The sequence below is a fragment of the Triticum urartu genome, chromosome 5 (assembly GCF_003073215.2).
Source record: "Triticum urartu cultivar G1812 chromosome 5, Tu2.1, whole genome shotgun sequence".
NCBI classification, from domain to species: Eukaryota; Viridiplantae; Streptophyta; class Magnoliopsida; order Poales; family Poaceae; genus Triticum; species Triticum urartu.
In genome coordinates, this window is record NC_053026.1 from 287,329,373 (window position 1) to 287,343,418 (window position 14,046).

At 50.7% G+C, this 14,046-nt stretch overlaps 1 protein-coding gene across 1 annotated transcript; it reads right to left on the reverse strand.

The window, feature by feature from the left end:
• Positions 1-6,789: 6,789 nt before the first annotated feature.
• Positions 6,790-7,645, reverse strand: LOC125555898 (probable calcium-binding protein CML36). The gene has a single exon (XM_048718704.1). The coding sequence runs from the start codon at positions 7,546-7,548 to the stop codon at positions 6,997-6,999; it is 552 nt and encodes a 183-aa protein (XP_048574661.1). The 5' UTR covers positions 7,549-7,645; the 3' UTR covers positions 6,790-6,996.
• Positions 7,646-14,046: the final 6,401 nt, after the last annotated feature.

The window sequence follows — 14,046 nt, forward strand, 5'->3', positions numbered from 1 at the left end:
TGAAAAGCTGTAGTAAAATAGTTTGAAATTACTTACTTTGCTATATCAAACAGGGCCTTAAGGGTTTAATTTGTTGTCGTCAGAAAATTGCGTTGACAACTGTTGACCAGGGCCAGGGGTGGTAGCCCCCACACCTCAGTGAAATACAATGACCGGACTGACTGGCTGGTGGCCCCACCAGTCAGCGAACGGGCCTGCGCTTCGGAGCGGCGCCTCCTTGAAACGATCCGCTTGGCGCCTAACCGTCGTAACAAACTCTTCTTCCCCTCTGCTCGTCTTCCTCGCAACGCCAAGAAACCAAGAAAGCCGAGGAGAATCAAGCCACCCGCCTGCACCCCTCCCTGAGCGAAGCTTCGATCTTCAGCGGAGAGCGATGGAGGTGTTCGAGGGCGTGGACTTCGTGCGGCTGCGGAGCATGCAGCACGGCGGCGCGTACGTGCACGCCGCCAAGGACGGGCGCTCCGTCCGCCTCCACCGCACCGGCCTATCGTGGTCGTACAACGCGGTGTGGGCAGTGCAGCGGCGTATCTCCGCCTCAGGCACGCTCTACGTCCTCCTCCGCGGCGCCTACGGCCGGTACCTCGGGGCCCCCGACGCCAGCACGCGCGGCTCCCTCTGCCCGTTCCCTCCCCCCTGCCGGGTTGCCGCGCAGCGCGACTTCGACGAGCCGGAGGTCCTCGCCATCATGTGGCGGGCCGTCGCCACGGGCCGCCGCGGCCGGGGCGCATTCCTGCTGCACGACGCGTCCGGGCGCTACCTCCGCGCCAACTCGAGGTGCCTCCTGCCGTGCCGCTCCAGCGTCTCCGTCTCCTCCTGCAGCAGCCTCGGCACGGCGGTCCAGTGGGCGGTGGAGGCCGTCCCCCGGCTCCAGGCCAGGCCATACCTGCCGATAGCGCGTGATGTGAGTTCCTTACTCGTCCCCTGCACTCTTCCACAATCTCGTCACCTCGTCCTTTGCATGTGATTCTTGAGATCGTCGTAATATCATTCTTGCGAAAAAATCTGCTAGAGTTATTTCTGGCGCAGTTCTTTGATTCCCGTGCTTGCTCGTGTGAAAGAATCAATCAATCAATCACAGTATCATTCTTGCAAAAGAAACTCTGCTACTAAATTCAGTTGGAGTTCTTCTTTTCGGCGCAGTTTCTTGCCCGAAACTTTCATCGCTTGCAGTTAGATTTGGTGCCAAGATTTCCAGTTGATTTTGTGATGATGTGCAGTCGGAGTGGGGCAAGCTCTTCGCCCTGGTGTGCCCACCGCTGTCCCGCCTCTGGGTGCGGTGGTTCTCCTTGGAGCGGGAGATACGGTGGGTGCGGGCCGACGACTCCGGCGCCTTCAGCGAGGACGACTGGGCCTCGATACGGTACACCGGGAGGCACACGATCCTGATGAAGGGACAGGTGGTGAACCTGCTGGACCCTCCGGAGTCCGCCTCCAGCTGCACTCTCTGCGCCCGCGCCGGTCGCTACGGGGAGCCGAGCCCTCTGGCCATCAACCTGCCTCGCAGCCGGGAGCCGTTGGACGTCGTGATTTTCCGCGTCGGCTCAAGAGGTCAGTGTACTTCTGAATTTACTTACTGTGGCCTGTGGCTGCTAATGCCTTTTGCAGTTCTGAATCACGAATTTGTCAGCTTGATTTTTGCTGGCTTAGTTTAGATTAGTAATCTGACATTTCTGAGAATTGAGGGCTTACCTGAAGAATGTTGTGGATTATCTGAAACTAGCGATATGCACTAAGAAAGCAGTTGATGATCTGAAGCTAATTACATGCAATGCAACTTGTTCCAGATAACCTTGTGAATTTACTGTGGCCTGTGGCTGCTAATGCCTTTTGCAGTTCCGAATTAGGAATTTGTCAGCTTGATTTCTGCTGGCTTAGTTTAGATTAGTAATGTGACATTTCTGAGAGTTGAGGGCTTACCTGAAGAATGCTGTGGATCATCTGAAACTAGCGATATGCACCAAGAAAGCAGTAGATGGTCTGAAACTAGTTACATGCAATGGAACTTGTTGCAGATAACCTTGTGTTGCTCTGCATTCTTTCCTATTACCCGCTTTCACATTTTAGGGCTTTTTAGTTTTTACCACTTGCCATGTAGCAGCAGGCCGTGCCTAACTGACTGCATCTGTGGCTGCAGCGGATGATGAGCTGATATACCCAGATGTGATGGCACCGGAGATGGCATGGGCAGCGCCAGCGGACGACGACGAACCACTACTCTGACGACCGACTGCGCCCTCTTCGAAACCATCGCAACTTGTTCCAGATTTTATAGCTTGTAGGGATTACAAGGGATGAATGATCCTGTTTTCCTTTTTTTCTGAACTCCAACTTTTAGCAGTTTCAGTGTTTGGTATTCCTGAAGTGATATGAAACACGCTCCCATATGAATGTCACCTGTAGAATGCATCTCTGAATTCTGCCTTGCACACTGACATTGATTACATTTTTCTTCCGACCAAAATAGATGTTGCAGTTACCGTCTTCAGTCTTCATTGGCTCTGTTGTTGTTGCCATGTGCTCTGGGACAAACTCTCCTGAAATTGCATATGTACATGTGCAATATATTAGGTTTCTTAATACTGGAACTCAGAAATCTCGGAACAGTCAGGTGTGTATTTCATTTTCTCAGCTATAGTTATTTTAGTCTGAATACTGATAAAGGTAGCAATGCGCTATCAGGTGTTTCATTCTTGTTAGTATAATTTAGTCGCCTGCAAAAAACGCTGCCACGCTGCCATGGCAGCGAAATCCATAGGAGCATCTTTCTGTTAGCATTTCTCCAGTTTTCAGTTAAGTTTCAGTGTCGGTTTGGGGAACGTGGGCCATTAGAATTAAGGATTGGAGGAGGAAGGGCCCGCACCCCCTGAAAATCAGGGGGCAAAAAAATTAGTTAGAAGGGAGCCCTGTAAAACGTCCGTAATTATCCGTGAGTCTAGCATTATTGCTGCACGAGGGCATGCTTCGTTGTGTGCTCAGTGCGCTTAGGTAGTACCCGACGTGGCTCAGCTACAGGACCTAGTCCCTGGGATGGCACGGGCATGATGTGGTTGTTGAGAGTTTAGTGGCACGATTGATTTCCCTTCGAGAATAAAAGGAAGAGAAGAAACTACGCTACACAAATCCTTGTCTCACTCTCTGAATTTCGTTCGTGATCGATGTGCTGACAGTGAGAGTCTACAACAACACGCGGCATCAGAGCTTCGGGTTCAGCCAGGGACCATGGCGATCGGCGGCAACGGCTCACACAACTGTGCGTGGAACGCCAACCTCGCATCGCTCGACTTCACCTGCAGCTACACGGGTACATGCGCGGCACTGGCACAGACCAGCTCCTCGTTGGTGTGTACGTGGATAACCTCATCTTCACCGGCGAGAACCTGGAGGAGTTGCACTACTTCAAGGACGAGATGAAGAGCATCTTCCAGATGAGCAACCTCGGGTTGCTGACATACTACCTCGGTGTCAAGGTGTACCAGACTGAGCACAAGATCACTATCGATCAGGCCGCGTACGCAGCCAAGTTGTTGGACAAGGCAGGCATAGCGGCTGCAACCGGTGCGAGGTTCCGCTCGAGCTGAAGTGTAGGTTCAGCACGGCGATCTCAACTCCACCCACCGATGCCATGTTCTATCGCATCGCAGTCGGAAGTCTCAGGTATCTCGTGCATACTCGTCCTGATATCGCCAATGAAATGGGCCTTGTTAGCCGTTTCATGGAGGTGTCGATGATTGCGCACCTCGCCGCGGTGAAGCATGTGCTCTAGTACTTCACTGGGACACTCAACTATGGATACACATTCCGTCGTGGGGACAACCTGGAGCTTAGGGGCTTCAGCGATTCAGACATGGCAGGCGATCTGGATGACATGAAGAGCACCTCAAGCATGCCATTCGTCCTCGGGCGGAGCCCCATCAACTGGCAGTCCCAGAAGCAGCATGTGGTTTCTCTCTGCTCGTGCGAGGCAGAGTACATCGTCGGCTCCACTGCAGCTCTAGGGGCATCTGGTTGGCTCGTCTGCTTGGCGAGTTACTGAACCAGGACACGGGCGCTACAAAGATTCTCATTGACAACAAATTTTCCATCTCGCTCGGGAAAAATTCGGTGCTGCACAATCGGAGCAAGCACATCCGCAACAACATCAAGAGTGGAAAGGTGGTGGTTGAGCTCAGGAGGTTCGGCGAGCAGATGGCAGACACTCTGACCAAGCCGCCCAGGTGCGTCCGCTTCCAAGAGGCAAAGTATATTTTATGAGCAAACTTACAAAAGTTAAGGACCCGATCCTAAGGATTTGGTATCTTCAACGGCAACCCGCAAATTTTCTCTCGTATCCGTCCGCGGACATGGATGTAGGAGGCCGTCATCCAACGATGTCCGCATACTTTCGGTCAACAATTCGAATTAACATGACGAAATTCGTTCAAACGCGGCTGGATTTCATATAAGCATGACGGACTTCATTACATTTACATTAACTAAGTGGTGTTATTCCGGCTTTGGAGGTATATTTAATATCTACTCTAAATGGTCGTCGGCGCTCGTTCCTCGTGTCCGGCTATGAGCCTCGAGAATTGAAGCTTCGCCTTCTCCAGCTCCGCCTCCGGAGACCCGGAAAATAAACCTGTCCGCCTCCACGTCGCCCCTAAGCGGCTAATCGGCCACCAATCATGAGCCCACCAAGCTTGGCATCGATGGGAGGCGAGGAGTGGTGGCCTTTTAGGGACCCGAGCGGCGACATCCTACCGTGCACTATTCTTCCTCGCTACCGGCAGCGCCCGCGGACGTGCCTGCTTCGTGGTCGTGGTGGCCGGGCACGGCCTCGGAAGAGCCGGTGATCACCTCCACCTCGTCGTCGGTCTCGCCGAACACTGCCTCATCGCACTCCTTGTAGGCGGCCGCAACCTCCACTGCCTTCTGGCGGTACCGCCAACGGGCGAGGCGTATCTTGCGGGCAGAGCAGTAGGAGTCAAGCAGCGCTGCCTCCCGGGACTGCTCCTCCCAGTCCTCCCGCCCCATGTCCATTTCATGGGCACGGGCATCGCTGATGGTCATGGTGCAATGCACCGGCGAGGGTAGCACGGAGGAGGTGGAGGGTGGCACCGACTCGTCATTGGTCGCGTCCTCCATTGGGGCGTCGTCGTCCTTCGGTTGCCTGCCTGCAAGCCAGTCGGCAGTAATGGCGGCCATCTCCTTCTGGTCCGACGTCATCCCATCCCAGAGAGCTTTGGCGGGGGAGGAATTTGTGGTGGGAATGGTGCGGAGAGGGATTAGAGGTGGATGACTGTGACTATGGCCGGGGCAATAGTTTATATAGCATTGATGGATGGCAGAGGGACGGACGGGTGGCGCCGGAGTAGCCGCCTCGGCAACCGCGTGTCATTAATGTGGGTGACAAACGGACGGACGTGCGGTCGTCGTGCCAATTTGAACACGGAGTAGTCGCCTGCACTGAGAAGCGACGCGGGCGGCGATCTCTCGGCCGATGCGCTGCTTCAATGCCAACCCCAATGGGCGGTCACGTCTGCTCTGGCCGGGCATGAATGCAGGCACTGACGCTCTGGAGCGGCACTGACCGTTTCTGACGGGAAGCACGCGTGGGTGAGGAAGGGTGTTTGGATGGGCCAGGTCGGTCAGAACCGAGCGTAGGTTGCGTCCAAGCGCTCACAAAGCCCCCCACGTTCCGATTTGTGGGAGAAAGTACATCTGCGCGGACCGATGCAAGATCGTGTTGGATGGCTTCCGCGGCCCAGACGGATGCGGGCGGTTTAAGGGTCGACGTTGAAATGCCCTTGCATGAGAATTATATATTTTACGAATTCTTCTGTAAAGCTTGATCATTTGTAGGATATAAAATGAACTAGTATACTTCTACATAAATCGTTTGTGTGTGCTCAGTCTCATAAAACAAATTACCCATGATCGTTTTCTTTCTTCCACGGAAAGAAAAAGGACCCTTTGGCTAGGGTTTCTCGTGCCTCCCACCAGTGCTGCCGACGGTCTACCTCGTCTTTTGTGGTCTTAGGGGGCATGGAGGTGTGGTGGATCCCGGCCCTTACCAGCGGGAGGGTTTCCTTTTTTCTTACTCCTTTGAGTTAGGGTTCATGTTCTGCTGAGAGGGGCGAGGCGGCGGCGGCTCTCAGAAAATGGAATAAGATTCTCCCCACCTTGTTCCGTCCAGGTGGTGTTTCTATCATCGTCAGAGGCGTGTGGAGTTTTGTCTCCGGTGGATCTCGTGGTATTTGGTCAGCGTTTGTCTTCGGTGGATCCACATAGATCTTGTCTTCGTTTGTCTTTGTTCGTGTGTCTACAGGTTGGATCCTTCCGATCTATACTTCACTTCATCGACGGCAGTTGATATTCTGGTGTGCTGGTTCTATGGAGTCTTAGCACGACAACTTTCCTACTATCTAATACAACAAGGTTTGCCCGGCTTCAATGAGGGAAGGGCGAAGACGGCAGCGGCTCGCTCCAGTGCTACTAGTCGTTGCTAGTGGACTACGAAACTAGATGTATTTTTTATTTCTAGTGTTCTTTGTACTACTTTGACGGTTGATAAATAGGTTGGAAGTTATCCTCACAAAAAATCTCATAAAAAAATTGTTGTATTTTGATGTCGACTAGGACAAACGCATAATGTTCTAACAAAATTATTGTATTTTACTTTTATGATGATCCATGCTTGGATCGGAAATTCTTGAGGTATGGTAACACGCCTCTATTTGACCCCTACATTCCTAGATTTGGAAAGCTCCCGTACACACTTCATTTCTTAACATTTTTGCTGGTCCGATGTTTTGGAGAAAGTTGCAAATCAAACATACCTTAATATTCTTTTTGGCCTCTTCGTCGTGATTAGTTGGCCGGTCGAGTGATTTCATCACCATGAGTGCACAACCACATCGAAAATCAAGAACAAAACCTAATTTACTCACTAATAATGAACGAACAACGGTAGCTAGGCTGCTAGTATAATTTAGATAGGGACGTATCATCAACAATTCACGGCGCAAGCATCATCATGCGGGTAAACTCGTTGAAGCAGACGAAGCCGTCGCCGTCGGTGTCGACGCCGCCGATCATGCGGCCGCAGTCCTCGACGGAACACCGCTCGTCGCCGAGGGAGGCCAACACGGCACGGAGCTCCTCGGCGGAGATCCTCCCGTCCCCGTCAGCGTCAAACACCGCAAATGTGTCCCTCAGCTCGCCCTCGTCCGCGGCCTCCGCGGCCACGATCCCATCAAGCGCGAGGCCGGCCTCCGCCTCGGCGAGCATCGCGGCCAGCTCCTCCTCTGTCGACACGACCGTACGCAGCGCCACCTCCAGCTCCAGCCGCGTCACGGCGACCAGGGCCGGTTTCTTGGTCGTCCCGGAGCCGGATGGTGCCGCCGGCCCCGAAGACGACGGCAGGACAGATCTCGGCGTTGTGACAGACTGGTCATCTGATGCCGACGACGACGCGGTGGAGGCGAAGGAGCCGCCGTTGCCGCTCCTTTTGGATCTCTTCTTCCCCTTGTTCTCCTTCTTGGACGTGGAGGAACCGAAGAACTTCATGGCTGTTCTAGGCTCGTACGTATCTCGCGAAAGAGTGGACAGGAGGAGGGAGAGAGGAAGGCGGGGATGGTGGCGGAGCTGCGGAAGAGTAGACGGCCGGGGGAGAATTATAAGGGTCATCGCAGACGCGGAGGAGGTGAGCTTCGACGAAGCTTCGCGCGGGAAAAACGTACTGGTTCGCCCGGGCCTACCTTTCCTGCGATTTATTCGGCTCCTCCGCTTTGAAGGCTTCTTTCATTCGTTTGCATGAAACCTACTTACCAATTTAGCCTAAATTTTAACAGTGTCATGAAGGTGAGAGGTGGACAAATCATGGAGGGTTTAATTAAATTTAGCCAGCCCTCTTCGTCGAAGATGACCAGATACATATCAAATGCGAAAACGAAGACACACTAATCATGCAAACTCTCCACTAAGTATTCAACGTAGATTTTCTTTTTAATTTTGAATGGCATCCAATCTTACGATAAGATTAATGGAGATTTTCACGTCGCCATTGCGTGGAAAGTGGCAACTAGGGTTTTTTTTGCTGCCGTCACCCGCTAGTGGGCATGGACTAACTCTTTGTGGCCACTCTATCAGCCTAGTGCAGCCATGCCAACCCCCTCCAGACATGGTAGTTCCGACCAACTTTGGCTTCCACATCTTCAATTCCGGACTAGGCGGCTATGGGATTGTTCAGCTTCGGGCCAGGGAGAGATCCCTGCTTGGCTTGCCGGTGCTGGTAGCAGCGGCGCCCGCAGGTGTCGCTTCCTTCTTGGAGGCGCTGTCAAGGCCTTCAGCCGTGTCCCTCTTCAAGCTCAGGGGAAACCCTAGGTCCGACTCCCCCGAACCGGATAGCGATGGTGTCCCGGCGTTGTCTTCCTTCTTGAAGGCGTTATCTTGCGAGCTTGCAGTGTCCCTGATTCTGGCTTGGTAGATGTTTGAATTCTTGTGTAGGTTCGGTATTGCCGCTTGGTTCGGGTTTGGTAGGTCTAGTTGTGATGTATCCTCCGTTCGGGCCGAGCATCTCCTTCTCTCTGTTCCGGGCATCATGTTCACGCCTGCCTGTGTCCGTGTCATATGTTGTACCCCCTTTGTACTCATTCTACTCCTTTTATCAATGAAAAGATACGCAAGCTTTACATATTCACGAAAAAAGTGTTGGTGGTCTAGCTGGTTGATGCATGGAGGTGCCACTCCTCTCGGCGTCAGGTGTCACGGTTGTCATTGCTGTACTCGGCCATCGTTATTGTCGTGGGCTGAGGTCAGACCTCGCAATGACATGAGAAGGCATTGTCACGCCACTAGATCTAGCCAAGGGGGTTAGTGCACAGTCATTGTTGACCGCCTCTACGCTAGACCTGATGTGAGTGACCCTTGCCTATTCACACATATGGGAGATGTGCAATATTCGTCTTTGCATGGGTGGTCGTTTGCGAGAGGATGGTATTATAGTTGTGGAGGAGCGTTGGCACAACAGCGAGGCTAACCAGCTACGCATATGTAATGCCTCTCGGTGCAAGACACATAAGGTTGGCTTCTCAGCCTTCATAGTGATAGCTCTAGGTGGTGGGCATGTTGACACCCTATCAGCTGGTGGTGGTTTGTTATCTCGGCTATGAGGACAGTGATGTGGTTTGTGTGGGAGACACTCGTGGTGTGGGAGTTGCAATCATGGTCGATCCTGCCGAGATATGGATGTCGTCCATAGCAACCCTCTCCCTAGTCTACCTCGCCTCCTAGTGGCCCTTGGTTTGGTGACAGTGCTTGGATTGGTTGCTCTATCGACCTTGCCGATGGTTGTCTTAGCTAGAGTTGTTACTACACCGATGGGCTATGTTGGGATGCATCTTGATAAGTGTGAGGTAGTGTGGCTGGTAGATTTTGAATTATAGGCGGTCGGTTCCTAGATTTGAACAACGTTGTTGATAATGGTGACTATGACACTCTATTGCTAATGATGGTTAGTTTTTGTTGGGCTCCCTAGCGTAGAAATTTGTAGCATGCAACAAAGTTTTCTACCTGGTGACTCCGGCTGTGTTGATATCTTTCTTTCTTTATTTTGAATATAATCCCACTTACCTTTTTTTAATCTTTTCTCAAAAAAAGAAAACTATTTCTGCTTGTTTGATCCAGGTTCGGTTATTCTCCTTGATGGATTCTATCTTAAAACATACGTAGTACATTGATAAAAAAATCATTTCTTTACATTGAGATGTACTCCCTCCGTCCCAAAATACTTATCTTAGATTTCTCTAAATACGGATGTATCAAGTCACGTTTTAGTATTAGATACATCCGTATCTAGACAAATGTAAGACAACAATTTTGGAACTGAGGGAGTAAAAGAAGAAAAGTGAATTTCTAGTCACAGACCGCAAAATTGATGAGACCGTTAACTAGAATTATCATATTTTTAAAATTCCATCGCAGTAGTGAACGACTCCTAAAGCTTAATCCATGTATAGGTAAAGTTTACGTCTAAACAACTAAGAATCATCATATTGTTTTGATTTGGTTTTCGTAACCTAGATTTTGTAGTCTGAAGCTGACAACACAAAATATAGAGGTGATATCAAAACTGTTTTCTACTTTTCTTTTGGCGGGTAAACTAGCTAGGGACGGGAGAGTTTTCCTAGGGACACGTAGACCATGCAAAATCAGACTCTGATCAAGTTATGGGCGCACGTATGCCTTCGTACCATCAAGTCGGCACAGCATCTGTTTAGTACTCCTGGACGGAGGGGCGAGACGTGTGACGGGTTCGGTTGGCGGGGAAGGCGCAGCGAAACTTCCTCTGTTGGCGGGAGCGCCGACCCTGAATCCGGTCGAGTTGGTTCCTCAGGAAACTGGGAAGGAATTTCGGCCGGGCTACGTCGGAAGCGCCTCGAAAATAACGAAAGCAAAGTCCTATCGGCTTGTCTCCTCCGCCGCGTGTCTCCGTTTTAAAATAGATGACTCAATTTTATATTAATTTTATATTAAAATTAATATAAAATTGAGTCATTTATTTTGAAATGAAGGAAGTATATGCGTGTTTAGTTTACCGTGCATGTCATGCATGGTTCAAAATCGGTGCAGGTTTCAAAGGCAAGCCATACTGCTTTGTGTACAATACTTTTAATTTAGTGCAAAGCGTGAGATTAGTTAGCCTAGGTGCTGCGAACTGGTCTAGGTTCTTTGTGGTTGTACGTGTCCATCAAGATTGAAGTCTTAGACTTAACATTGATGCTCGCGGGTGTATGTTTGTGCATTTTTTTTGCGAATACGCAAGATGCGTATCTTTTCATTGATAGAAGAAGAGAACAAGCATAGGGTTACAACGCTTACAAGGTCATGTACGCACTAGGCATGGTGTATAAGCATAGGAGCACAACAGAAAGTGGGGTATGCTCAGCCCCACAACAAAACTAGAGACTAAGCGCCGGGATGATGTTTTGTAGTCCTGTGGCACCCGCCTTGGCCCAGAGGCGCGCCTCGTCCTTGATGGTGTCGGAGGTGATGGTGGTCGATGGCCTAGCTCCCTCAAAAATGCAAGCATTGCGGTGCTTCCATATCCACCACGCTGACAGGATTATGAGGGAGGATAGGCCCTTGCGCATGGATGCCGGCGCGAGGTCGAGAGAGAAGCTCCATCAGATCTAAAATGACGTGTCGGGGGCGGGAATGGCGATCGGCGCACGATCCCAACCGAGAATCTCATGCCAAACTTGGCGAGAGAAAGAGCAGCCAACAAGGAGGTGCTGCATGGTCTCCTCCTCCTGATCACAGAGAGCGCATGCATCTTCGTGTGGTAGTCCGCGGCGTGCTAGGCGCTCCGCGGTCCAGCAGCGGTCTTGCATGGCCAACCATAAGAAAAACTTAACGTGGAGAGGAGCCCAAGGTCGCCAAGTGAGCGGCCAATGTGGGTCTTCGCAAGCACCAATGAACAGAGCTTTGTAGCAGGAACTCGTAGTGTATGTAGTAGAAGAAGTCCAACGCCAACGCACCGAATCAGGCTCGATGGAGAGATGAGTGTGTCGCACCAGGCGCCAGAGCTCGACGTACTGCACCATGGCCGCCGGCCCAAGCGCGCCTCGAATGTCCTGCACCCAGGAGCGCAGGTGCAGGCCGTCTCGTACGCAACGCTCCTTCCGCATACGCCTAGGGACGAGAGCGAAGACGAGTGGGGCAATCTCGGCCGCTGACCTGCCATCAATCCAGTGGTCGGTCCAAAACCTGCAAGTATCTCCAGCACCAAGCTGCCAAGTCGTGGAGGCCCTGAAATTGCACTCCAACTTTGACAAGTGTTCGGCCACTCCGATCCAATGCACCGACGGCCACATCGCCACGATCGCCCCGGAGATGCAGTGCCCCGTTGCTCGCTTCCCTATCACCTACCTCGGGTTTCCCCTCTTAGTCCGTAAGGCCTCATCGACGAGCTTGCAGCCGATCATCGACAAACTAGGACGCAAGCTTTCCACATGGCGGGCATCTGTGCTTTCCAAAGGAGACCGCCTATCCCTTGTGCGCCATGTCCTAAGTGTCATCCCCACACACTTCCTCACCGCCATCACCTTCAACAACGCTGCCATCAAGAAAGTGAACCGGATCATCCGAGGATTCCTCTGGGCAGGATCCGACAAGGCCAATGGTGGGTAGTGCCCTATCAACTGGCAGCGTGTTTGCCGGCCCATCTCCCTCGGTGGCCTTGCATCCGAGATATCCATCGTATAGGCATCTCTCTCTGTGTTCGTTGGCTATGGCTGCAACGAACTGATACTTCTCGCCCTTGGATCCACCTGCACATACCCCATGACGCGGACGTGTGTGCATTCATAGTGCTAAATGTGTTGATTGTACTGCGTTAAGAAGAAGTTAGCCTAGGTGCTTTCTTTGTCGGTGTAGTCATCATCCAACTGCGGCTAAACCAAGGCACACTCTCAAACTGGACGACCTAGCATGGCACGCTAAAACAAAGATTCAAACAGGAAGACGACACATTTTTTTTCTGTAAAACCGTACGCTAGCCCTTGATATATTTTTTTCTCTTGCTCCTGCCAGTGTTTTGGAACCGAAAGATCATAAGGATGTTCCGTGTTATAGTAGGGCCGATGAGGGAAATGAAGGTCATGCGGGCCAACCAAAACCTTTGGCAAAGGTGGGGCGTACTCGTAAGCAAAAACAATACGACATATCTGTTGTGCATAGGTTCAAAGTTAAATTTTGAGTTGCGAGAGGCATCTTTTGGAATAGAAGAGATCTTCTGGACTTGGCTAAATTAAAATTCTTAGAGGAAACGGCTAGGGAACAAAAGTTGGATTTTATCGCTTTGTTAGAAACCGATAGGTCAAACTTTACTTCTCAATTTTTGGTCACTATTTCGGGTGGTTTGGCTGCTTCCCGCCTTGAGGGAGATCTCAAGGGATCTTACTTGCGGTGAACACGGCATCACTTGAGGTAAGAAAGATGGCGTCGGGTGATTATGCTGTCAAATTTCATGTGCGTTCCAAAGTTGACAGCTTCGACTGGGCCATGGTTGTCGTCTATGGAGCGGCTCAACCAGAGTTCAAATCGGAATTCCTTTCGGAATTAGTTTGTATTTGTGGAGTGGGAGGGGATTTTAATATTATTCATAGGAGGGAGGAGAAAAATAATGATAACTCTGATGGTCGCTAACCATTTATGTTCAATGCAATTATTGAGAATCTGGACCTGAGAGAGGTAGCTCTCACAGGTAGACAATATACTTGGGCAAACAATCTCGAGGTTCCAAAGTATAAAAATTGGACTGTGTTTTGGCTTGTGTGGAGTGGGAACAAAAAATTCCCTCTAGTAACGGTGCATGCGCTACAAAGGGGATTGTCTGACCATACTCCTCTACTCGTTGACTCGGGTGAGGCGGCTCGTGGGGAACAAGATGGTCTTCTCTTTCGAACTATCGTGGTTTGAAAGAGAAGAATTTCTAGAGTTGACCGCAACAAAATGGGCTAAAGAAAATAGAGGGGTTTCTAATATTGAGCGATGGCAGTATAAAACCAGGCATCTTAGACAATTCTTGCGGATTAGGCTAAGAATGATAGTGGGATCTACAACTTGAAAAAGAAAGCATTCTTCAACTTATTAATAAGCTTGACATCAAAGCTGAAGCGACACCCCTCCTTGTGGCAAAATGTGCGACCAAGCGAGAAGAAGAGGAGGGTCTAAGTTATTGAGAGAGGGACAGATTAAATGGGCCTAGAGTGCTAAAGTAAAAGGTGTCAAGGAGGAAGACAATAGCACTCTGTTTTTTCATCTACTGCGAATGAAAAACATAGAAATAAAAGAATTATCCAACTTGAGCAAAATGAGGGTACAATTGTAGGTCAAGAGAACCTGAAGTTGTACATCTCCGATTTTTATAAGAAGCTCTTCGGTGCCCGAGTATCAAATGTTGTGTCGATGAATGAGGGCCCAATGGGGGATATTCTGAAGTTGATGTGTTGACCACTCCCTTTACAGATAAGGAGATGTATGAGGTTATTTTACACAAGAATA

Excerpts from the sequence above, each read along its gene's own strand:
- LOC125555898 (XM_048718704.1), bottom strand. The coding sequence starts at position 7,548 with ATGAAGTTCTTCGGTTCCTCCACGTCCAAGAAGGAGAACAAGGGGAAG.